The sequence below is a fragment of the Protopterus annectens genome, chromosome 8.part1 (assembly GCF_019279795.1).
Source record: "Protopterus annectens isolate FY-2018-M chromosome 8.part1, PAN1.0, whole genome shotgun sequence".
Taxonomy (NCBI): domain Eukaryota; kingdom Metazoa; phylum Chordata; order Ceratodontiformes; family Protopteridae; genus Protopterus; species Protopterus annectens.
The window spans coordinates 73571684-73598455 of NC_056742.1; the positions used below are offsets into that span (position 1 = coordinate 73571684).

The 26772-nt window shown below is 41.6% G+C and overlaps 1 protein-coding gene across 1 annotated transcript in view; it reads right to left on the bottom strand.

Annotated features, from left to right (window-relative positions):
- The window catches only part of ZNF507 (zinc finger protein 507), a 245546-nt gene that overhangs the window by 179426 nt on the left and 39348 nt on the right, over positions 1–26772 (bottom strand). Inside the window, exon 2 of the mRNA XM_044081681.1 lies at positions 23859–23963. Coding sequence (XP_043937616.1) covers positions 23859–23932 — 74 coding nt within the window. The 5' untranslated portion in view covers positions 23933–23963. The remainder of the gene's footprint in view (positions 1–23858; positions 23964–26772) is intronic.

A 26772-nucleotide genomic window follows, 5' to 3' on the forward strand; every position in this document is an offset into this window, starting at 1 on the left:
ATGTCAGCATTTAATCCATTTACATACTCATATAAAGTTTCTATTCTGCATAAAACGCATACTGTAGTCAGCTTCTGAAGAAAGGTAACAGTTCATAATATCCATAACCTGCTAAATAAGTTGTTGAGTTCCAAATTTTGGAAATGACAAAAGCTAATTTTTCCATATCTGGCAAGTCAGAATCCAAGCATCACAAACAAGTTCTTCCACATAACATAAATTTCATCAGTTCACTGGCTTTCTGAAACAGATGCATCACACCTGGGTAGAGGGTTCAGTTACACAGTTTGTGTAAGGAAGCAAGCACTGGAGATAGCAGTTGGCCTAGGTTAACACATTTTCTCCTTGACCATGCTCCTCCATAATAAGACATACAGATTAGGCAACCCATTTAAGTTTGTGTGTTGTATCAGTCTGAAAGGTATGGACTAGCACTACTAGACATTTAGTCATTCACAAGTTATAATGACAGATGGGTAGGTCAATTTACTCTCAGTAGCATTTGAACTCCTCATGTGCCCTAAAAATATGCCATACTTGGGGCAGGCAGCTGTGAATCAGTATTTTCTCCGCAGTACAGCTCTTTATGCAGGTGTTCAGATGTGGTATCTGGAAAACCAGCCAGTGACTTCAGCAGGCTTCATGATTTCATTGCACCTTTTCTTTTGGGATGCATGTTTCCTTGGAAAAAGTAGTCTCTCATTAAATTAAAAATTTCACCAAATGAAACATCTGCAGGGCGGTTAAATATAACTGGACTAACATCTTCAGAGACAGTTTCCAGTCCTAAGTGAGATTAAGGGTCCCTAATTAAACTTCTTTGCAATGCACTTCATGAATGCAGTTGCAAAACATTACTAATAGACAGTGAACAAAAAATATCATAAGAATTTTGAAAATATTTTTTGAAGGGGAAGAAAGACCACCGGTACCAACTACATATCTGTTACTTACATATCTTGCCAACTCTGAGATCACTATAACTCAAAGCAGAAATCCCAGCAATACCACAATATTGACCTTTAAATGCAAATCTCTGTATTTACACATTAGCAATCTATTATGTCAAATACAACTTTGGCATCCAAAAAATGGAGTCAAAATGAGCCCAAGGAACAACTACAGCTTGTTTTTTTGTCTGTTATCCTGAGAGGTGGGCTTCATGGAACCCCAAATCACCTTTTGTAGTACTGCTAAACAATGCCATACATACTCCACTTAATCCAATGGAGGGGAAGGGTAAAAGATGCTCAGGAAACTAGTATCCAGTCTGTAGGCACTGGTGTTTGTATGAAAGGCATCCAAATAATGGCCCACAAAATGGCAAGATACAGTGCCAGTTTCCACAACACTGAAACCCAATCCTCAGATAGCCCCCACCCCCACCACTAGGATATTAACGTGGTCAGATGCTGCAGAAACTAAATCAGCCACTGCAGCACTAATAAGGGGTCTAATATCATATATTCGAAATTCCAAAAAGTCGAACATATGTTTGAACTTGGAATTTCGAATATTGAAAACATTGAACGCTCAGAATAGCAAATTGTTTCCCAGGGGAACAATTTGCTGTTCTGAGAAATGTACACACAACACAAGCACACCAAAATAAAGCACACACACACACACACACACACACAGTTAAAACCCAACCCCACACACTAAACCACACATACATTACTAACTATCCACTTACCTTAACCCGCACCCTAACCCTAAGGTCGGTAACTCTCACACCACAGTGGAGGAAATAGTGAAGCCACGGAACGGCCCACCAAAATCTTGCCCTAGGTAAGATTTAGATGTTCTGGGCCTTCTCTATTTTCACCATTCGATGTTTTAACGTTTGGTGTTTCACTTCTTCGGAATTTTGATATAGGCCCACTAATCAGCAGTTTGCCAGAAACAGGGCCCAAAGCTGATGCCTCAGAACCAATGCCCACTGTTGCAGACTTCCTCTGCACACTTACATATGAAGCAAAATCAGGTACCATCTTCAAAACCAATGAAAGTAATCTAGCAACCATGTAGAAACCTGTTTTTTTGTTGCTTTACCCCTTTAACCATGTGTTAAAACAGTGAGATATTTGGGGAATTAATAAGAGGCAAGTCAAGTCTGCTTTGTTTTTTCAGTTTTCATTTTTTTTAATCTTTTTTTATGGAAGGCTTTCTGTATCTCCTCAGAGTTTTCTTACTGTTTAGGAGCTAACTGCAAAAAGTAGAGGGACAGAAACGCAGTAAACCTGTCTTGCTGGGCTGAACCTGACCAACCCGCCTTGAACTCTGCCACCAGATTTGACTGAAAAACAGTCCCACATCTGAGAAATAACATTTTTGTACTTAATTCATAATGGTACATTCTCAACGGTAACGAAAAGAGCCACTACTGCTATTGTTTCTTACTTAAATTATCATTGGTACTTAACAGTACTAAGGGTTACTGACTTGTGTATGGTTTTAAACTTACTCTTGCAAATACCGCTGCTCTGTGTTGGGTTCCAACAAGACTGACCTGCCTTGATCCGCCACTGGATTAGACTTGAAAAACAGTCCTGTGACATTGGGGAAGTTTAATATAGAGGATTTACAGAATATACAAGGCAATAACAGTACAGGAAAGCAAATGACAGTAGCAAGTACTTATCATGGTAAGTTTCTTTTTCCTTCCAACACTTATTCCCTAGTCTAATACATCTTATTGCATTGTCATGCACCTGGCTGCCAGTGACATCAGACTGCAGCACCTTCTATCCACTAGTGATGCTAGTGCATCTCTTGGCTGTGGCTGACCGTTTATCACCCTCCTGCAACTCTATCACATATCCTTGTTGCATTATTTCTACTTTTCTCCACTTGGTCATTACTCTGGGATCCAGGCCTGTTGTTGCCTCATTGACTGTGTATCTAATGTCTCTTGCAACATTTTCCCTGTGATATTGTACGTCATAGCATCTTGTGATATTTTGCCTATGGTATTAACCACCACATGAAATTCTGGAGACAGATGTAGCCATGGGTTCTGGACTATTTTGCTGTGGCATCAGTATTTGCTGTACAAGAGCATCTGGTAGATCCTATTATAACATTTGTGGCTGCTGCTCACAAACAAGTTTTGCTGTAGATTCCTTGTACTCTTCTGGTTTACTGTGCTGTAACGTCTACGGTTACTGTTCAAGTCATTATAACACTGCACTGCATTGTGCGATATGTTGATTAGTATATGCTACATTGAATTCAGTTACACTGTCCCCTTGTAGATCATTCAGCTGCTGTACTGTGCTCTATTATACTGTGTCACACTACTTTACTGTCCCTTATGTATCATACAACCCCCCTTCCTAGACAGACCAAGGGTCATCAAAATTCCATAACCCTGCTTAACACATGCTTCCTGATGTCTTTAGTTCAGTCATGGGTCTCTGTTGCAACTGTTGCCAGCCTTCAACATTAAGTACCCTGTGGCAGGGCATAAATTACTACATGCCTACTGACGCAGCTACTTGTTAATACCACAGGAGGATTCCACATGCGAGACGCAAAAACTTACTACAACTGTAGGGAAATCTCACAAACTGGGTATTGTTACCTGTACTAATACCATACTTACGAACTGCAAGGAAAATATAAAACTTTCTTATGCTGAGGTGCTTCAAATATCACTTCCAAAACCATCAAGATCTCAAAGGATTGGCATTGTAGACATGTACTGAAGTCCAACCTCAGCAGCACTAGCATCCATATTATGCCAAATACAGCCTCTTCCACCACACAGGAGTTATCAGAAGGACCTGGCTAAGCCAGTCAGGCTACAAGAGGAGTCTGCTTGTCATAATGACTTGTAATGCATCTCCTTAGATTATATAAAGACGGAAATAACACAGCTCTCCAAGACTTGAAAAAAAATGTCTTTAGCAGTATCCTATGGTCCACTGAGAATGATGACAATACAAGCAAAAGAAGATTCTTAATAAATTACTTAGTTAACTGGTGTCATTTTGAGGTAGGCAAACAGAAGTCAGTTCCGACTGTTTCACTGTTGGTGGCCTGCAGCTATCTCATCACGGTTTTCACATACTGGCTACAACTCTCGCTACCCCCATAGTGACTTTTTAGGAAATATTAGCCTACTTGAGCTAACAGTAAACACAAACTCAAATCTGGTTCTTGTTCTTTCAGCTGCTTCAGTTAGGGGTCGCCACAGCAGATCAACTGCTTCCATTTCTTCCTGTCCTCTGCATCTTGCTCTGTCACACAAACCACCTGCATGTCCTCTCTTCACCATATCCATAAACCTTATCTTAGGCCTTCCTCTTTTCTGGTTACCTGGCAGCTTCATCCTTAGCATCTTTTTCCCAATATACTTTGCATCCCTCCTCCGCACATGTCCAAACCAACATAATCCTGCCTCTCTGGCTTTGTCTCCAAACCTTCCAACCTGAGCTGACCCTCTAATATACCTGTTCCTAATCCAGTCCATCCTCGTCACACCCAGTGCAAATCTTAACATCTTCAACTCTGCCACGTCAAGCTCAGACTCCTGCCTTTTTGTCAATGCCACTGTCTCCAACCCATATAAAACATAGCTGGTCTCACTACCCTCTTGTAGACCTTCCCTTTCACTCTTACTGGTAGTCGTCTGTCACAAATCACTCCTGACACACTTCTCTACCCACTCCATCCTGCCTGTACTTCTCTTTCATCTCTCTTCCACACTCACCATTACTCTGAACTGTTGATCCCAAGTACTGAAACTCATCCACCTTCGCCAACTCTACTCCCTGCATCCTCGCCATTCCTCTGTTCTCACTCTCATTCACACACATATATTCTTAGTACTGCTGACCTTCATTCCTCTTCTCTCTAGAGCTTATCTCCACCACTCCAGGGTCTCCTCCACCTGTTCCCTACTCTCACTACAGATCACAATGTCATCTGCAAACATCACAGTCCAAGGGGAATCCTGTCTGAGCTCGTCTGTCAACTTGTCCATCGCCACTGCAAATAAGAAAGGGCTCAGAGCCGATCGTTGATGTAATCCCACCTCCAACTTAAACGCATCTGTCACTCCCACCGCAAACCTCACTGCTGTCACACTACCCTCATACATACAAAACTGGTAAAATAAGAAAATCCCCTCCCACAAGACTTTTGTAACTCTGAAAAACAAGGATGTTTGTCATCACTGAAACCTGGCTCCAGAATGGTGGCTGCACTTCCTCCTTTACAAGCTTTACTGCCTACCACTCATTTAAACTTGAGTGCAGACAGATGTAAATGCTGGTGATGGCATGTATGTCTTTATATGAAGCACCATCACCTCCTTTACACTAACCGACCAGGACAATGACCTTTAATTCCTTGACATCATATCAATAAACAAGGACTTCAAACCACATCCTGGCCAACAATGACCTTTAATTCCTTAACATCATATCAATAAACAAGGACTTCAAACCACATCCTGGCCAACTACAGTACCTCATCCCAGACAATAAGAGACCATGAAACGTGTGAAAAGCCCAAAAAGACGAAAAACACACTGTGAACCAAGTAACTTGAACAACAAACAAATTCAGCTTCAAACCAACAGCCAATTATGAGACTCCACAAGTTGTTTTTAGCGCTTTCATTCACATTTAATATTGTGAACTTCCTCAGAAACAACTTCACCATCCATACAACTGTTTAAATATCACATCAATCACATGTAATTTACATAATTGATTAATTTAAATACTTAATCAAGACTTAAAGACATACTTTTTAACAAATGTAAAACTCTGAAACAAAAATGAAATAGACTCTTTTAGACATCGTAAAATAAATGTATATAGGTAAGTACTTTAAAATGTGTATTAATAGTGTAATTTATGAATTCATTTCCAAAAAACATCTCATATTTATAGTTTCGTTGAGACCTGGAAATCTATCAGCTCCTAAAAATATTTGCCAAAAAGACTCTTTACATTCCAATAAAAGTTTAAAATTTCCACCAAAAATTTCACTGTTAACACTATCTAAAACGGCAAATGTAAACTTTTTGAATTCATTACAGCTGATAGAATGCCTTGCTAAGGCATTATTTAAATCTTTTTTTCTAATAGCCAGAATGTGTTCACTGATTCTGATTTTTAAAGTTCTTGTAGTCATACCAACATAGTAACTTGGGCATGTTTGGCACTGAGCTAAATATACAACCATAGTACTATGACATGTAAAATAATGTTTTAGCCAGTAGGTGGTGTGTAAATGTTGAAAATACACAAAACATGAATTAATAATATATCTACACTGTTTACAACAGTGACAAGAGAAAGTACCTCTAGTGTGGATGGCACCCACTCTACTAGTGATACATGTATTCTCCTTTTTCTCAAGTAGACTTTTAAGGTTGACTACCCTTTTGAAAGTGAATTTTGGTTTAGTGCCTATAGTGTTCACTAGATCTTGATTGCCCAAAATTATCTTCCAATTACTAACTATAATATCTTTGATCAGCCACATCTCATTACTAATAGGTAACAAAAAGGAACTGTTAAGTTCCTTGTTGTCCTTGGTTGTTGTATTTATAAATGATGACCCTACTATTAAAATGGGCCTTGCTGTGGTCTCACGAAGGGCTATTACCTCTTTTTCTATTGATTTTAGCCAAGACAACTGGTAACCTCTGTTGGCAAAAAATCTCCTTAAGATATTTATTTCACTTAAAAAAACTTCATTGTTAGATGTTAGCCTACTTAGGCGAATGTATTGACCTTTTATAACTCTTTTTTTCATGTGGTAAGGATGTATACTATTTTTGTGTAAATACTGATTCGCAAATGTGGGTTTCCTGTATATAGTACTTGAAAACTTTTTAGACTTGCTATCATAACTTAAATGCAAATCTAGAAAATTGATGTTAGTCCCAAATTCACCAACAGAGAATATTAAACAATTTGTAGTGTTGTTTAAATAATGAACAAAATCATAAAATTCCTGTAAAGTACCATTCCATAAAAAAAACAAATCATCTATGTATCGAGTGTAATAAATAATCTTATTTTTGTAAGTACAATTCACTAAGAAAATATTTTCCCATTGGGCCATGGTCAAATTGGCATAAGCTGGAGCTACTCGTGCTCCCATGGCCACACCAGAAATCTGTCTATAAAATTTGTCATTAAATTTGAAAAAATTATTATCCAATACACATTCCATAAAACTACAGACAGTGTTAACTCTAGTACTACTGAAACTTGTATTGGCAATCAAATATTATCTTAAGTATTCAATACCAAATTCATGATTAATGCTTGTGTACAGAGACTGTACATCCAAAGAAGCTAGAAAAAATTCAGACACCGAAAGTTTTAATTCTTTAAGCTGTTCCAATAGGTGCCAAGAATCTTTTAAATAATATTTTGAACACTGTACAACTGGATTCAGAATATAATCCAGCCAGATAGAAATATTCTCTGTCTTATATTTAGATGCTGAAATGATTGGCCTGAAAGGTGGACTGACCAGATCTTTCTGTAATTTTGGGATACCAAACATGGTTCCCATCTTGGGAAATTCAACCAGTAAAAAATTATAAGTAACATAATCTATTTCATCTTGACTAAACATATCAAATAAAGTTGTATCTAGTGTCAAAAAACTTTTTTGTATCTGTTTAGTATCTAATTCTTGATAAACTTGTTTATCTTCTAATAAAGCTTCCATAGATGTTATGTACTGTGAATTTTCCATAATGACTATTTTACCCCCGTTATCTGCCTTCATAATTCTTATTTCCATGTTGTCTCTTAAATCTTTCATAGCTAATAACTCTGACTCACTTAAATTGTTGTTAATGTTAGAAGTGTTGATGTTCCTCATAGCTTCTTCGCATATATTTTGAAAAACCTGAAGTGTACCAACTAACAGAGGGTTGAAAGTACTAGCTTTCTTGGGACCTTCATGTGTAGAAACTATCCCAATGTCTTTCATAATATATTTCAGATTTAACTTTCTAAGAGTTAATCTGAAATCAATAATGGTTTTTGTTTTATTAAAGTGGTTCGAAGGAATAAAAGACAAACCTTTCTGTAAGAGACTAATAGTCTCTCTAGAAATTTCTATACTAGACAGGTTGTGTATCTGTATTTCAAACTGATTAGAATTAATTCCCTGTACCATCTCTTTCTGTTTCTCAACCTGCCCTTGGGTTTGTTCTGAACCACTTTGGACCATGTCGGCCCCCGTTTGTTCCCCTGTTTGTAGACTAAAAAACGACCTCCGTTGGATCCACCATCACCACAACTATTGTCCACATTAACGATACTATTGTTGTTACAAACTTCATTATTTTCAGTGTAGATATATTATTAATTCATCTTTTGTGTATTTTCAACATTTACGCACCACCTACTGGCTAAAACATTATTTTACATGTCATAGTACTATGGTTGTATATTTAGCTCAGTGCCAAACATGCCCAAGTTACTATGTTGGTATGACTACAAGAACTTTAAACATCAGAATCAGTGAACACATTCTGGCTATTAGAAAAAAAGATTTAAATAATGCCTTAGCAAGGCATTCTATCAGCTGTAATGAATTCAAAAAGTTTACATTTGCTGTGTTAGATAATGTTAACAGTGACATTTTTGGTGGAAACTTTAAACTTTTATTGGAATGTAAAGAGTCTTTTTGGCAAATATTTTTAGGAGCTGATAGATTTCCAGGTCTCAACGAAACTATAAATATGAGATGTTTTTTGGAAATGAATTCATAAATTACACTATTAATACACATTTTAAAGTACTTACCTATATACATTTATTTTACGATGTCTAAAAGAGTCTATTTCATTTTTGTTTCAGAGTTTTACATTTGTTAAAAAGTATGTCTAAGTCTTGATTAAGTATTTAAATTAATCAGTTATGTAAATTACATGTGACTGATGTGATATTTAAACAGTTGTATGGATGGTGAAGTTGTTTCTGAGGAAGTTCACAGAATATTAAACGTGAATGAAAGCGCTAAAAACAACTTGTGGAGTCTCATAATTGGCTGTTGGTTTGAAGCTGAATTCGTTTGTTCAAGTTACTTAGACCATGAAACATGCCTTCATTTCCCTTTTCACAAACCCAAACACCAAAGTTATACGGGACTTCAAATACCACTCCATACATTTGCACACCTACACTTTTAATAAATATGTTCACCACTTCTTTGACTATCACTGAAAAGTCCTGTGATCAAACATCACGCTCCCCATGACATCTTGGCCTCAGTGACACAAACCCTACCTGTCCCTCACCCCTACTCATTATCCATCTATCCACAACCCCCTTTTCCCATTTTTGCACATGGAGTTGGGGTGTTACTTCAACAGTGACAATCATCTACAGCCAAGGCTTACACTGCTGGGTGGCTAGACCTGTCATAGTAGTTCATCCACAGCACACATGTTCACACCAATGGACAATTTAGAGTGTCCAATCCACCTACTGCATTGCCTTTGGAAAGTGGGAGGAAACCAGAGCACCCAGGGGAAACCCACATGAACGCACCTGTTTGTATCCTCAATAGTCAAATCAGATCACAGTATTTTTTTCCACCATACAATCCCTATAGAAGTCCACAATCAAACATCATTGCGGACTTGTCCAAGGCTAATCACTGCATGCTCAATGATGACTTGACAAAGTTCTACAGTCCCCACACCAAGCAAAAATCACTGCACGTATCCAAAGTTTATCCTCCATTCACAACTAATGCAAAGAGGGTCAAGTTCCTATTTGGCAGGTATACAGCATCGAATTTACATATAAATGCCTCTTTGGTGAAGCTCAACTATAAACAAAATTCTACAGTAAAAGGAAAAAAATCTCATAGCCCTAAATAATAAAACAAAAATACTGCACGTTACAATCAACTTCGAGGTTTTAACACAGAACTCAGGGCAAGATTCCCTCTCCGGCCTTTTCACCCACCAAAACTCTTGAGTTTTTCTTTTGGTCTCTTCTCTTTCATTTCCTTTGGCAGAACCACTACAAATGTCTTGCACAAATTCTGCCATCTCCCACTCTCAAAAGCCTCCACATAGGACAGCTCTTAATTACAAAACCACACCTTTTCCAATATGTTGCAAAAATAAACGGGATGACTATCTTTTTAAAGCCCTCGCCCTTTAAGCTATGAAATGAGAAGTTATGTACCTACCATAACGTTCCATGTTAGTTGTCTTCTCTCGCCTTCTTTCTTGCTTGATGGGTTCGGAGCCGATCCTCGGCTCCGACTCGGCACTTGCTAAGCTCGAGAGTCACTTTTACCAGCTCGAGGCAGCCCCATATCCCATGATGCAAGGCGGTAAGTACCCAGATCTCGTTTGTACCTATAGGGAGAAACACCTAGCACAAAAAACTTTCCACTGAAGGAAAGAAAAACAACTAGCCTAAATAAGGGCTGTAATGGAAACCAGGTAACTAACTGGTGCCTAAAGAAGCAATCTCCCAAACAAGGAAGATCAAGGTCTGTCCAGGCAAGGGGGTAGGAGGGAGGGTCGCAAGAAAGAAGGCGAGAGAAGACAACTAACATGGAACGTTATGGTAGGTACATAACTTCTCAATGTTAAGTTGTCAATCTCGCCTTCATTCTTGCTTGATGGGACCGCGTCCCTAGCACCTCTATCCTGGGTGGCTCAATGGAACAGACTCTTGAGAACCGTAGAACCAAAACTGGCTCTATCCCTGGAGGCAAAATCCAATTTGTAATGAGAAACAAAGGTATGAGGAGTGGCCCAAGTGGCTACTGCACAAATAGTGTCTAAAGGGAGTCTAGCCTGAAAGGCTGTGGAAGTGGCTAAACGTCTGGTGGAATGCGCTTTTGGCTTTGAGCACAGCTGTTTGCCCCTGAGCTGATAGATTTCGGAGATGGTGGAAGAAAGCCATCTAGATAAGGTCACTTTGGAAACAGGAAGGCCTTTCTTATTTTCAGCATAAGAAAGAAAGAGCTGATCTGATTTCCTGAATTGTTTTGTTCTGTCCAAATAATATCTGAGTTGGCGGTGAACATCAAGATAATGCAATTTTTGTTCCGATCTGTTGGAGTAATTAGGGAAAAATACAGGGAGATCAATAGATTGGTTCAAATTAGTTTTCGAAGCCACCTTAGGCAAAAAGGATGGATTAGTTCTCAAGGATATCCTGTCCTTGTGGAAGACCAAATAAGGGGGACGAACAGAAAGAGCATGAAGTTCTGACACTCTCCTGGCCGAGGTGATAGCGATAAGGAAGAGTGTTTTCCATGAAAGAAACTTCAGTGAACATGAAACAGCTGGCTCGAAGGGAGGAAGAATTAAGGATGTCAGCACTAGATTTAGGTCCCATTGAGGACTCCTGACAGGAGGTTTAAGGAGAAAAATCCCTTTTAGAAAGGCTCTACAAAGCCTGTGGGACAATGCTGTGATCTGCAAACCCGACATGAAAGTTTGAGATAGCAGCCAACTGAACTTTGACCGTGGAAGATGAAGAGCCCGAGTGAAAGATTTCCGCTAAAAAGTCCAAAACTGCATGAACAGGGGCAGTAAAGGGATCTATATTCTTTGATTTTGCCCAACAAGAGAAGCGTTTCCACTTGCTGGTATAAATCCTTCTAGTAGAGGATTTAAGGGAAGCCACTATGATATCTCTAACCGGGTTAGAGATCATAGGAAGCCTGGCTAAGGAAGGAAGTGGAGCAACCAAGCTGTGAGGTTGAGAGAAGGAATAGACCGATGCAGCTGACCCGATTGGTGAATCAGAAGGTCTGGCACTGGGTCCAGATGCCACGGCTGCACCAATAGGTGACGATGGAGGAACGGAAACCAAATTTGTCGAGGCCAATAGGGGGCAATGAGAATCATTTTGGCTCTCAAAACGGTGGCTTTCTGGAGTACTTGTGGAATCAAAGGAAAGGGAGGAAAGGCATAAAGAAGTCCCTGGGGCCAATCCTGGGTAAGAGCGTCTCTGGGGGGGGTGGCCTGGCAGTGGGAAGAGAGAGAAGTCTGGGCATTTGCTGTTTTGGGGAGTAGCAAAAAGATTGCAACATGGGCGGCCCCATTCTAGAAAAATCTCCTCCACTATAGATTGTTTGAGAGACCACTCGTGAGGCATGAGAACAGCTCTGCTCAATCTGTCCGCTAAAATGTTGGTTTTCCCAGGGATATGAGTTGCTACCAGAAACCGATGAGGGGAGATCGCCCATTGCCAAAGTCTGAGAGCTTCTTGACACAAGGGGTAGGACTTGGTTCCGCCCTGTTTGCTGATATACCATACTACAGACATGTTGTCCATGTGAACTGCAATTGTTCCCAAGGGAAGAAAGTCGTTGAGGGCTTGCAACGTTAAAAGCACTGCTCTCATCTCTAGGACATTTATGTGCAGGTGGTATTCGAACAGTTGCCACGTCCCATGAACCATCCTGCCCTGATAATAACCCCCCCACCCGATCAGGGAGGCGTCCGTAGTGACTGTGGCTACCGGGGCCGGAGATACAAAGGGTCTGCCCTGATTAATCTGGGGAGAAGAAATCCACCAGGATAGGTGGCTTTTGCAAGCTTGTGTAATCAGGATTTTGTGACGCATGGGAAGTTGTTGGTAAGACCACTGGGTGAACAACATCCACTGAAGAAGATGCATGTAGAAGCGGGCCAAGGGAAGAAGGGTAATGGCCACTGCCATGAGGCCCAACACTTTCAGGACCAGTCTGGCTTGCACCTTTTCGCTGGCAAGGATGATCCGCACGTGACTTTGGATATCTGAGATTCTTTGGTCTGTGAGGGTTGCTGACATCCGAACAGTGTCTAAATTTGCGCCTATGAAAGTAATAGACTGGCAGGGCAACAAGGAGGATTTTTCGTAGTTGATCGAAATTCCTAACTGAGTGCAAAGATTTAGGGTGTAATCCCTGGCTTGGAGAAGTTGATGCCTGGTGGTGGCTGAAAGGAGCCAGTCGTCGAGATAGGGAAACACCTGGAATCCTTGACGTCTCAGGTGAGCCGTGACCACTGCCATACATTTGGTGAACACTCTGGGGGCTGTAGTGAGACCAAAGGGCAGGGCTCTGAATTGAAAGTGACTGGACCCCAGCCGAAAGCGGAGAAACCTTCTGGAGCGTCTGAATTTTTATGTGATAGTACGCATCCTGAAGGTCTATTGAGCACATCCAGTTGCCTTTGCCCAGGAAGGGCAAAATTGATTGAAGTGTGACCATTCGAAATCTCGTCTTTTTCACAGACTTGTTGAGTCTGCGGAGATCCAACATTGGTCTCCAATCTCCCGTCTTTTTGGGGACCAAAAAGAACATTGAGTAGATTCCGGGCTCTGAATGGTCTGTTGTAACTGGCTGAATGGCTCTTTTGTGTAGAAGCTTTGATACTTCTAACTTTGCGATTCCCTTTAGACCGGATGGCACATCTGGAAGGGAATTTTTGTGAGTGAAGGGACTTTCCTCGAAAGGAATTTTGAAACCCTCGGATATGATCGACTGTACCCATCTGTCTTGTGAGAGGGAAAGCCAGGCTTGTGGGTACAGCGATAATCTTCCCCCGACTGCCTCCAAGGATGGACAGTCGGGCAACACCTCAGGGATGCTGGAAGGGCTTGTCAGAGAGACTCTCTGCTTCCCTGGTTTTGTGGACCCCCTCTGCCTCTAGGGCGGCGTCTGTTATTATTACCCCCTCTGCCTCTAGGGGTAAACTGACCACGTGTATCCGGCGTGACTCCTTGGGATTTGCGGAACCACATCTTTCCACCCTTCTGTCCTTTGGGGTAAGGTCTAGAAGGGGTGGAAAAACGGACCCCTACGGCAGAGAGTCTTGCCGTCCTGCTCACACCTGGTCAATGTATCCTTCATTTGAGGACCAAACAAAGTTGATCCATCAAAGGGAGAGTTTGTGAAGGACGCCTTGAAGGGATCTGCAAAATTACAGAGCCGCATCCAGGATTGACGTCTCAGAGCCACTCCCGTGCCTGCGGCTCTACTCGCTCCATCTGCTGCATATGAAATCAGCCGCATGGGGGAGTTGGTTATGGAGTTAAGGATTCCTAGCTGAGAAGCAATCTTGTCTTGTGCCCCCGGAGCTGCAGGATCCTGTACTACTTCACCTAGTTCCTTAAGGATGTCCCTTTGGAGTCTGGTGAAGTGACACAAATAGTTCAGCGAACGCATGGCAAAAGTCGCTGAGGAAAACCTCCGCTTACCATACCTGTCCATGGTCCTGGAATCCTTGTTAGGAGGATGGACTGGTACGGAAGGATCTGCAAGTTCCTTTTTAGTGGCGGCCGCCACCACCATGGCATCAACCGGGACACCTTTTGTAAGGAATTGCTGTTCGGAAGGGGCTGTAATAAATTTAGAAGGCCTCCTGGGAACCGGCTCTACGGAATCAGGAGAAGCCCAAGCCTTTCGAGCAATTACCTGCATGAGGGGGTCAAAAGGCGGAGACACCCAGGAGGTGGAGGGTCGAGAACCAAACGCCTCTAGGTATACCGACTCATCATCGGAGGGATTTATGGTGGGCCAGTTTCCCCTCTGTCTCAGGAGTTCTAGGATGTCTGAAAAGGAGACATCCTCAGAGGGGGATCTTGGGGACCCCTCTGACTCATCTAAGTCGGTATCCGAAGTAGTAGACTCAGGGGAGTCTAGGTGCTTCCTCTTACAAGTCCTCTTGCACGGAGGACCTCCTGACGGATCAGGAGAATCCTCGGAAGAGGGGGTTCCTCCCAATGGGGTAACCTGAGGCGGTGGATCTCTCGGTCCGGGAGCAAGAGAGCGGGAAGAGATATCAACAGGCACCGTAGAGGGAGGAGCTAAAGGAATAGACTGCTGACTGAGCCCAGGGGCCAGCACACTCATCACCTCGAAGGCTCCCCTCCCAGGGAGGTCTGAGAGAACCCGTTCCGAAGAAACTGGGACTCCTGGGCCCACCGAAAGGGAAGGCTCCGAGGCAGATGGAGCCGAGCTCACCAAGGCCGAAGCTCCAAGGGGAAGAGCGGGGTCGGACAAGGGTCCGATGCCACTCACCCCCTCGGAGCAGACCAGGGAAGCCCGGTCACCGAATCCCTCCAAGGAAGGTCTCGAGGAGGAGATAAGAGTAGATGCTGAAGGCGCAGAAGTGGGGGTATCTGGCCCTCAGCCATAGCAGTAACTATTCCCGTAGACTCCAGCTCCAAACTCTGGGGTAGAGTCGAAGGAGGAACTTCAAGAGGGTGTGGACTAATAGTCATCTGTTGAGACGGACTACGAAGCATTTGGGCTAGTGCCTGTGATTTTAATAATCTGCTTACCACCCTCTCTAAATCATGGTCTGACAACCTGGAAGATCTAGATGATCGGCTCCGATGGCTCCGCTCCGAAAGAAGAGGTGAGGCCAGAGCCGACAGTATCGGTTCCAAAGAGGGAGACCTGGACCTCTTCCTCGAAGGAACCATCAGAGCCGATGAAACCATGGATCCAGACGGAGCCGATAACTTTTCGGCTCCGAGTGTAGGTATAGATGTATCGGCTCCGGCCGGAGCCGATACAGGCAAATAGATCATGGTGTCGGAGCCAGTCGGCGCCGACACCAAAGCCAGAGCCACATGGATGTCGGAGCCAGTCGGAGCCGACACCAAAGTGACCTTCACAGTATTGGCACCGATAGCCATCGGTGCCGGATGGCTAAGATCGGCTCCAGCCAGAGCCGATCTCGACTCCGAAGGAGTCGGAGCCAAGGCCGAAGGCTTAGGTACAGAAGCCTGGGCCTTGGTAGTCTTAGAGGGCTTACCCAGAGCCGATTTTGCCGGGCAGCCCTCCGGTTTAAGAAGTCCTCTTAAAATAAGTTTGTTCCTCCTTTCCTGCAGGACTCTCTGGCTAAAAGAATGACAAATTGCACAGGAGTCCTGCAGGTGGAGAGGTCCCAGGCAGTATAAACAAGAAGTGTGACCGTCTGTCAGAGACATTTTCTGACAGCACGAGTCACACTTCTTGAAGCCTGAGACCCTCTGTTCTTTAGACATGGTGCTTTCACAAACACTACACACAGTCCCGAACCAGAGAAACTAAAGTTAAAGTACTGATAAGTAAAAACTCTCACACACACACCCTGACGGGGGGGGGGGGGGGGTAGAAGGGATTAAAGGCCTGACTAAAAAAGTAAAGAAGGAAAAATAAAGTTAGTCAGAAAAAGCCTCACAATTATCTATAAAGACAGAATTTTAAAGAAAATAGAAAATTTTTCTGATTGGGGGCTAAAAGTTTAGTAATATTAAACACTTACCAGGAGCTGGTAAAAGGAGGACCTCATCAGCGAAGCGGCAAACGAGATCTGGGTACTTACCGCCTTGCATCATGGGATATGGGGCTGCCTCGAGCTGGTAAAAGTGACTCTCGAGCTTAGCAAGTGCCGAGTCAGAGCAGAGGATCGGCTCCGAACCCATCAAGCAAGAATAAAGGATAGATTGACAACTTAACATTCATTGTTCTACTCTCTTCTGATGAAATAAATCTCCTTTTTAACCATCATTTCATAACCACTAACACCTTAACATAGCTCCTCTCAATTTCCAGCTTTAGCCCTTTTTACCTACACTGCATCTCATGCAAACCATTTTAAAATTTTCCTACCTGTCCCTTTTGCTCTCTAGCTCTCTTTCACATCAACTTATAACTCAATAAGCAGCTTTCCTGCCCTAACTGTGGCCAGCAATTACCCCTCTGGTTGGACAATGTCATCCTCATTTCTCCCCTTCAGCTCCTTTACCTCTTCATTCTCACACCCTACTTTATTCTTCCTCCCGGCTATCTTAGTTCTTGCTACAATTCTCTAAAGCCTATTATGAGGTTATTAGGAAAGGTATATATACAGCCTTGATTTCAAAATGGAGTTTGTCTGAAGAAGGAAAGATATTTGTCTCTCCGAAAGCACTAACAATAAATCATTTTGAGTAGTTTTGGTGTTTGCTCGTTGTACTTCGTTTTTTGCGTTTTTAACAATTCTCTAAATTCCTCTTGGCTCCATTTTCTACTTTTTAGTATCATACAATCCTTCAAGGAATCTTGGAAGTCCATCACAGCTTCTCCCAAGCTTCTTCACTGCCACAACATCCTTAGCATACTTGTCAGCCACCTTTTTTTCTTTTATCCCTATGTAATCCCATCTCCTCCAAATGCACATCTTCTCTTGCTGATTTCTTTCTAGTCTCCTCCCTTACTGATGCAGGTCATGAAACATTTATTTGCCAAACATCCATCACTTCCCCAACTCTTCAAATAGTTTAGAAAGTCTATACTACTTCCTTGCCTTCATATTTTTAGAAATGTACACCACACCTTTGTCTCCTATTAAGCTCCTCCAACACATATGCCAACTCCTTCATTTTCATCATCTGTTTTCTTTCCATTCACTGGTTCCATTTCACCTACACGCACACACCCATCCCTCTCCTCAGAATTTAATGACCCAAATCACAAAGCTCCTGTTCCTTACAACATAATCAGATCTTCCTTCCTCTCAGTTTAGAATAGCTATGTTCTTTTATCCAGACACAAAAAACAGTGGAATGCAGTGAAATGAAATGAAAATACTACTAAAAAATGATGACTCATTTTATCCCCGCAATTCATAAAGAATACATGGCTAATTCCTCCATTTTGCTTCTTTGCACATATACCACCGAACAATGCAAATCTTAAAACACTATAAACTTTCATAACCTTAATCATTTCCATCAGATTAAGAATATCTACACTGCCCTTCACACCTCTCCTCCTCCTTTCAGTGCCACAGCCTTCTAGTATCACTTTTTGCTGCTCATGTTACTATTCTGAGCATCGAGCCTCTTGTGCACTACTAATTTCACTTTTCTCTAACATTCATATGTTCATTTCATCCTGAGTCTTTTTGCCAGTTCTCCTTGAAACACAAATCATAACGAATTCACAGACATACTTCCCACATTATTAATATTTCTCAAATTAGTAGGATTAGGCCCTTAATACATAATAAGAACTCCATAGCATACTTCGTCTCCTCCACTGGGTGAATGATCTGAAATTCCTAATTGGGCACAAGAGAGTTATGCAAAGCTAAGAATGAAAACATTCATTTTCTGTACAGTGCATTCTTATTACTTCCATCCTCCTCCATGTGTATGTATAAACCACATCTCATTTTTTAATCATAACTGGATCACATGAAGGAAGGAGCTTTTCATTTTATTCCTCTGTCCTCCATACAATCTTATGGAGCACCTCAATAAGATACCTGCTTCCACTTCATTTTCTTCACTGCATGCTCCCATTAGTGACAGCTTTAACAGAACATCCCACTATGAGGTCTTCATCTCCAATTCCTCAACTTGTTTCACTGCAACCCGACAAAGTGTTATGGGACAAGACCACCTTATTAAAATGTATATTAATTTCAGCTTATTAATGATGCTATGACTGTTAAAAAGCAAATATAATTTGTATGCAGGGCTGCGAAAAATACAGCTTCATAAGCCACAGTATTACTGTTCATTTTAAACTGCATTCTTTAAGAGAGAATAGCACATGTTGCATGAAGTGAGGCATGTAGTTATTACAAAAAGGAATGTTAGCCTGACTTCTCCAGGCTAGGAGTGCATTGTTGCTAGGGTAGGTTTGAAACATCCAAGGTCAGAAACAAGACCCCTTGGAAGCAGGTGAATCTTGTGTAGGAAGGTGTTCACGTGACGTCTGAGGCGAAAATCAAGAGGGATGAGGACATTTGCAAAGTTTTCTATAGCACACAGTCAATATAACGTCGTGAAATTGCACGAGCAGTTTGACAAGAAAATGTATAAAATTACAGTTTTTGCATGTAAAGTGAGAATGCTTCATCAAGAATTATGAAGACCAACTCCCAGCGCTGTAAGAATAAAATTTATGCTTGCACATCCTGAAGTGTTGTTCCTGACTAGAGGCATATAAGATACATTTTTAATGTTATTTATTTATGACTAACACAAGTAAAAGATTTCTTGGCTGCCTCCTCTTCCACTGCATCATAATTAGTTTCAGGACCTGCATACTCTAGTCCATCCCTGTGATTCTAACCATCTGGAGAATTTGCTGAGTGCATTTGGGTCACCAGCCTTCTCTCTGAGCCATACATACTGCAGTCCATTCTTTTTGATCCACTAGGGTAATTTTCTCTGTCTTTGTGATTTTCCAGTCCACAGCACATGGAATGCCCAATCACCACAAAGTGAGGTCTTCATCTCCAGTTCCTCACCTTTTTTCAATATAACCCTACCAGTACAAGATTTTTCCTCCTCTTCCACTTTGGTCTATTTTCTCTCCTACTGTATTCACATAGCTAGCTTCAAAACCTGGAAACTCTGATTCAGTCCATCCTTGCCTCTTTAACCAGCTGGAGACTTTACAAAAGAGGATATACAAAATCTTCAGCCTTCCCTATCAGCCGTAACTACTGCAGTCAATTCTTTCTGATCCTCTGTGGGAATCATAGCAGTCACTAGGCTAATGGTCCTGGGGTCCTTACAAGCCTAGCCAAGAGTTTATGCCCAAAAAAGAAACCACAGTCAGCACCTGTTGCCCCTGTCAATGAGGGACAAAGGTGGAACCCCTGGGACAAATTTATGGTTTCCCATCCACTCATCAAGGTTGAGTTTGAAGAGGGTCAGTGATGTACTCTGACATGTATGGGAAGTCTATTCCAGAGACTCAATCTCAACATCTTTCAGATTACCTCTCATTGACTTTGCAATCTACCACCATGATGCTAACCCAGAGTTTGTGGAAGGCCAATACTTTCCTTTTTTGCTTCATAAACAAAGTTAAAAGCAAGAGAAAATGGTTCTTTCCCTCCTCGTTTTCATGCCATGTTACTAATCTTTACACTTTCTTATCTTTCCACAAAGCAATTACGAATAATCCTGCAAGCACAGAACTTTTCCGCTGAGACCCTCCACCTTCTTTGCTGAAGGTATTTAGAAAAATCTAGCATCAAATGACAGAGGCTATATCTGAGCACTGCAATGAATCCCCAGCCCTCATGCCCAGGTTTTGACCTGGATCACCTTATTATGTCCCTTATGTCTCTTTTCCCCTCTTTCTTTACTTGCAGTAGTAAGTCTGGGGTTTAGGTTTGCAGCTGCTAATATTTTGTTATATGGCTTTTTGATAAGGCTCATGATAGTCATCAACTCTCTTTTTTCCATATACTACATAACTTCGAAGCATCATGTCAACTGTTGTCATATCTCTGAATTCAACGCCAGTTTCCTACCTTCTTTGACAGTGATGCCTGACTGTTGCAGATCTCTTACACAATCAATTCATCTATTTGTTGGGTACTCTCCATCTTTACGTGATTGTCTTTTGCTTTTCTGCATGTGATCAAATCACTAATCTGTACACTTTGATCTTCTCTGCAATTGCAGCTACACGGGCTTCTGCTATGATCTCCTTATTCCTTCATCTGTCACACAATGTGCATCCTACCACCTGTACTGAGCTGTACTGTACTTCATCTCCATCATCTCTAGCTGCAGCAACTGCCCTGCATTCATTGTCCAGGTTTCTGTACCATACAGAAGTACTGGTCCCACCACTATTTTGTACCTTACTTTTCAACTTCTTTGGCATTCTTCTGTCACATTACCTCAACACACTGTATCAGCTGGCTGCAGCTCCTCCGATTCTAGCTTTGACCTCCTCCATTCAGACTAGCCTTCTCCTCAGCCATCCCTAACAGATACTTTAAGCTGTTAACCCTGCTCCACTATTTCCATTTTATCTCAATGTTAAGCTTTATTTGATTTCTGCCATTACAGCTGTCCTATCTATAGTAATTCAGAGTGCCTTCAGTTTTGTATTTAATTTGTACATCAGTTGCTGAAGTTCTTGGTCAGAGTCTGCATACAACTTTTGTTGATCTGTCCTCCCGACCTGTCTGCAAATATAATCTGTCACAAATATGAACAGCAGTGGCCATACAGGTGAACCCTGGATGCACACTCACTCCCACTGGGAACCCACCTTTCTGCAGGACCAAACACTACTTGTGCCTGTGTTATCAGGGCCTTCTACAAAGCCTACATTCATTCTACCACTGCTTCTAGAACTTCAGCCATTGCATGGCTGCACAAATCAGCTGTCTTGCAGACCTCTTACATGTGTTTGTCAAGTCGAGGAATGACTATTTGGATTTTCATCATCTCTAGCTTCTTCTCAACTGTCTCACTGCAAACATCGAGTTAACTGTGCTGCACTCTAATCAGAATATGAACTGCTTCATCTGTCATCTCATTTTCTACTACTCTGCATGTCTATTAGTCACTCTCTCCAGAACCTTCATTAAGTGTAACAGGAGCTCAATAGCTCTACATGATCCACAGGTGTGAATGTCCCCTTTGTTCTTGTACACTGGCATTAAAATGCTAATTCTTCAGTCACATGGGATATAACTCTCTCTCCATACTGCAATGAGTACCCGTTGGAGTAATTTCTACCATAATGCATGCAACATCTTGATCCTACCTGCCTTGACCTCATCAAAGCCCGCAGCATTCCCTCACTTCATTCCCTTTAGTGCTGCTCTTGCTGCTTCTAAGGTGAACTCTTCTTTCGTCATAGGTTGTGTCTGTGGCTATACAGTTTTTGTGGGGTTTTCTTCATTCAGAAGATGCTGGAAGTACTCCTTCCATTTACTTTTGCCATCTTGAGGACTGCTGGGCAGGTTGTTGCTGGCATCCTTTATTAACTGTGGCTGATGACTACCTTCTTTATCTTTGTTTCTGCCATGCAACCTGATAGCTTCTCTGTGCCATCTTCTGAGTTAGAAGGTGGAAGGGTGCCACTGATGCATTGTTCTTTGCAATTTTGCTAGCCAATAAGTTTTCTTTCTTAGCCTGGTAAATTCATTCCTGCTTTTCTTTCTTCTGATGAATTCCTAAACATCTACATTCCACCACCAGCTTTCCTTATGTACCCTACTTCCATAACTGGATTGTATGTTCATCTGTTCTATAGTCTTCACATATGCCATTTGAGGTGCTGCCATTCTTTAAAGTCCATGTATTTTATCATCTTCCAAAGGTGCTAGAGCCTGGAGTATTTTCCTTGAACTCTTGTGCACTCTCTCTCCATTCAACTTCCATGACTAGACTGCTGACTATACAAGCCTTTTCTGACCACTGCTTGCAGTTGATTGTAGCAACCAGTGGTTTATGTTGTGTCGACTGTTTCATTGGAGATGACTTTGCAATCAACGATTCTACCCCAGCACCCTTTACTACGAAGTCTACCAGGACGACATGTTGGCCATCCTCGTATGTGAACTTGTGGCTCCCTCTCTTGCAAAAAAAACTTGTTGTTTATCATCAAACCATTTGCCAAACAGAAGTTTGGAATGGTCTGGCTTCCTTTATACCCGTTTCCCCCACCCATGTGGACCCAGGCAGTCATCATATGGTGTTCTGGGTGTCTAGATATGTGCATTCAGGTTATCCGTTAATGCCAACTCAATGTCCTACTTTATCTAGTAGGTCCTGCAACTGTTACCTGAATGCACTCTTTTCCTCGCTGTCACAATCTTGCTGTGGGGCAGAGGTTGATATTATGAATACTGTCCTATTCTTGCCCTGAAGAATGACTGCAATGAGTCTGTCACCAATTCTGAAGATATCCCTTACAGCTTTTCCTGAAGCCTCTCTTTCACAGGTCCCATACCATTTCTGGTGAGGTTTGAAACCCCCCGAGTAGTTGACCCTGGATCTCAAGTAGAGTGGCTTTGCTGCACTGCCCTTCCATTTCGTCTCCATGATACAGATGACATTCAGCCTCCTCCTTAAATCAGCCACTTTTAAGATAAATCTTGGCAGTGAGCCTACATTGAGTGTAGCAATCATTAATTCATGTTTAGCAGACTGACTGGCTTTACATCTAGTTTCTGCTCAAATAAGATGGGCAACTAGACACTGGCTAGTCAGTAGCTTATCAACCCAGGGTTGCTGGATTTTATGGTGGGGTACGGGTACACAGACCCCTCTCACCATAAGTATGGCTCCTTGGCATAGGTCACAGTAGGCTGGATCCTCAACCCATTGATCACTGGCAGACATTCATACCCACTTTTGCTGACATTAGTTAACGACCTAATCAGAGAGTCAATTTTACACCACAGATTTCCAACACACAGCATGAAGTCTTTGATCTGTGTGCTCCTTTCTAGAGGGTACTACGCACCACAGCTGATGCCCAAAGCAGGTGGTCTACACAACTCTTCTCCCCTAAAGGCACCATCTAGAGTCTGTGCTGCTGCTGTCAACTCCATTCTTGTGTGAGCTTAAGGTGGAAACACCTAGCATGTTTTAGGAAGAAGCCCATAGACAGAACATGCAAATTCAAGACAAGCATTCACCTGAGGTCACGATCGAACTTTGTACCTTGTGACTAGGAAGTGAAGACCTTTACCATTATGCCCATTGTATGAGCCTTTTGATCAGCCTCACCCCCACATTATTCAGGTTTACCATCCTGGAACACGGACAGGCAAGAATCTCTTAGACAAATGAAGTGTGTTCGGAATCAGCACTAGAGATGCCTAAATAAAAAAATGATGCGGCACTTGCTTCCAAATTTCAACTGCTAGGCTAGTCACAGCTTCAGGTTTAGCTAAGCACAAGCAGAGATCTTTAAAGCTGCTACCACTAACTAGACAAGTACAATCAGAAAAGAATGATGACTCAAAATGATTTTTTGGCATACAAATTAATACCAAAACAGAGCACAAACTTTAAAAAGTCTCTATATCACTACAATGAGCTTTAGAAAACAATGTGAATAAAGTTTCTCTCAACAGCAATTTGTTTACCCACTTGTACTGTTCTGAGAGTTGCTTTGCCTTGTGATCCTGTGGGTGCCGCCTCATGTGACACTTCAGACTGTTCATGTTTGTAGTAGCAAAGTCACAACTACTGCACCTATATTTAGAAAAACACAAAGTGAACTAAACCAAAACCAAGGCAGCTCTCTGCTTACTTCTCAATATTCTGATAAGTCTGTAATTTTTGCCATTACAAATACTAAACTAATGTAATGATTTTAATTTTCCATGTCAATATTGGAGAAATGTAATGTTATGGTCCTTTTTGTTCTATTACAAAATAAATCATGAAAAGCAGTGTGGCTTCCTTTTTCAAGACTGCTGCTAAAGGCTTCAGAGAATATTTAAAACTGCCTATCACTCTAAGAGATCTCTCTGGGCAAGTTACTTAACATAACAAAGCCAGACTCGGCCTGGTAAAAAATGCACAGTCTGGCAAAAGGAAGCCAATATGCTTTTCTTGATGTTCAGAAAATGCTAATTAGTTACTTAATCAAAAAACAGTAACAGATAATTGCCAAGCATTTGTTTTGTTACAGATTTGGCACAACAAAATAACGCGCCTGTACTCAGAATTCATATTGGAGGTAAAGAAAGGAATGTGAAAATTGGTATAGCTGGTACCTCTTATTAACTTCTGATTTTTAAGCATCTCAGTCAGCAAGTCCCAAAGTTGTTTTGAGTATCCTGATAGCAAGTGAAGCCACTCTGGTTCAGAAATCCTTCAATAATCCCAACTGGGCTAGTCATCTGATCCCCTCCCTGACAATGAAGGAAGAACATTAAAACGTTTTCAGATTTCCTTAGTTCTTTCAAGCCACTATAAATCTGTGGTAATGATGGAAGCAAGATGAAACCGAAGTATAAAGTGCCCTGCAGTCCTCTGAGGAAGCGGTCTGGACCCATTAGCTGCAATGTCCTCGATCTTCTGGAGCCACTGCAGATACCTATATACCTTAAGCTCTTCTGGGCAGTCTCGGTCAGAAGGTATAATTTTTTTTTAAAGCAGTCAACAGCAATTGTTTTAGGTAGGGTGTATAATTAGAACAAAGGCCTTCAAGACAGCCCTATGACTCAAAATGATTTTTTTAATGCTACTAAATGTAGCACTTTTAAAGAGTACAATTTTTTTAGATACAGTAATGATATCCTGGACAGAGCCCCCCTGTCAAAGTAAGCTATAGCAGTGGATACCCCAGATAAGTAGGCTGTAACGTGACAAACTGCATCCATGATTTTTCTGCAGCAAAAAATTATACACTGTTCATTTACTTGGCACATTTGCCAGGATGACAAATATTCAACCACTGTTTTCCTGAAAGGTCTGCCAGTTATTCCCAAACAAATTAAATAATTGTTTTGTCTGCTGTACAGAGAATACAAGAAGCAATATTTCTGAACCTTCATTACAATCCAAAGTATTCAAGAAATATTCCTCCAAACACTTTGCTGTAAGAAAATGGAAATGTAAAATGCTGGCTTAGAATGAATGCTGCAGCAAGACTCCAGAAAACCAAACTTTCTTTCTAAATACTATTGCTGTACCAAACATATGCACATTAATCTTATTAGAAAACAGGTGCTGATTTTGACGGAACATGGGCAAAATTCTTGGCTGGGCTTATAAGGGCCTCCAGGCCAATAGCCTAGTATCATCCAATGAACCTATGAAGTATCAAATACTAGGAAAACAGCTTTCTGGGACAGGAAAGAACAGTTGTGTCAGATACTCAAAACAACAAAAATGACAGAGTATTTGTTTCCATAGCAAATCACCACTGTTGGGACATTAGCCCCCTCCCCCCATGAGGGTAGCCCATCAGCACACTGTTCTTTACTGGTATATAGACACCCTCGGCAAGTCCCACGATTGACCATCTGGGCTGTCACTTACTGTTTCTGAGGAAAGTGAGTGCCATCCCACATTGCAGGCAGAAAAAAACTACTTACTAAAGCTGCTGCCATAAGAAAAGTGTCTAAAAAATATGCACAGTCATGGCAGAAAGACAGAGAACTCAACTGTTGGCTCAAATTAATAGCATTTATGCCAGGTCAACCTCTGCCATGAGCCCCAAGGAGAAGTGGCACTTACAGAAGATAGATTTCTCAGAAAGTCGTACATTAGACTACATGTCATACATCAAGCTTTTATCCTCCATATCTTATCTCGCGTATCTATCAGATGCTGCCTATGGCGACACTGTTTTAAAACCATGTCTATTCTTAGTCCTCGACCTTTGCACTAGACTTGCTAGGCTGTCAACTCATCTTATCACCCAAACAGGCATATTACTATTTAATCACAACACTGCACTGTTAAAACAAATAAAATAGTTCTTAAGAACAAGTTAACCAAGGTGAGAATGGAGGAGACAAAGTGGATCATCTACTGTAACAGCAAGTGCCTCATACAACTGTCCTATATGTGCTTCCATTTACGTCTCTCTAGTAGAGCACCTATGAAAGAGAAAGCCATGTGCTTCTAGCGTTGGTACAGGAATCTGCTCTCTGGTGAATGCTACAGCAAAATCTTCCCTTGCATTAGACAGGTATTCCACTTGTAACACATTGTTACAGCTAAAAAGATGACTAACGTGCAGTCCTGCAAACACTTCTAGCTGTCCCCTCTAAAGAGAGCCTTAGATGACCTGCTGCTATAGAAAAACACTGAACAGTTTTTAAAGGGGATCACCCTCAAATACAGGGCCAAATCCAAAGCATCTGTCAAGCAAAGAAAGTATTTTTCCCACACAAATTTGATTTTACACCCAGCCTTTAGAAAACTGCTTCACCTACGAATGTGGAAATGATTTTCCAGTTTTCAACTTTGCTTTTCTGCAACCTACACCATCAGAACTTTTCTGGATGAAGGAAAGCCAAGTGAAAATTCTGTGTATGATAAAAGG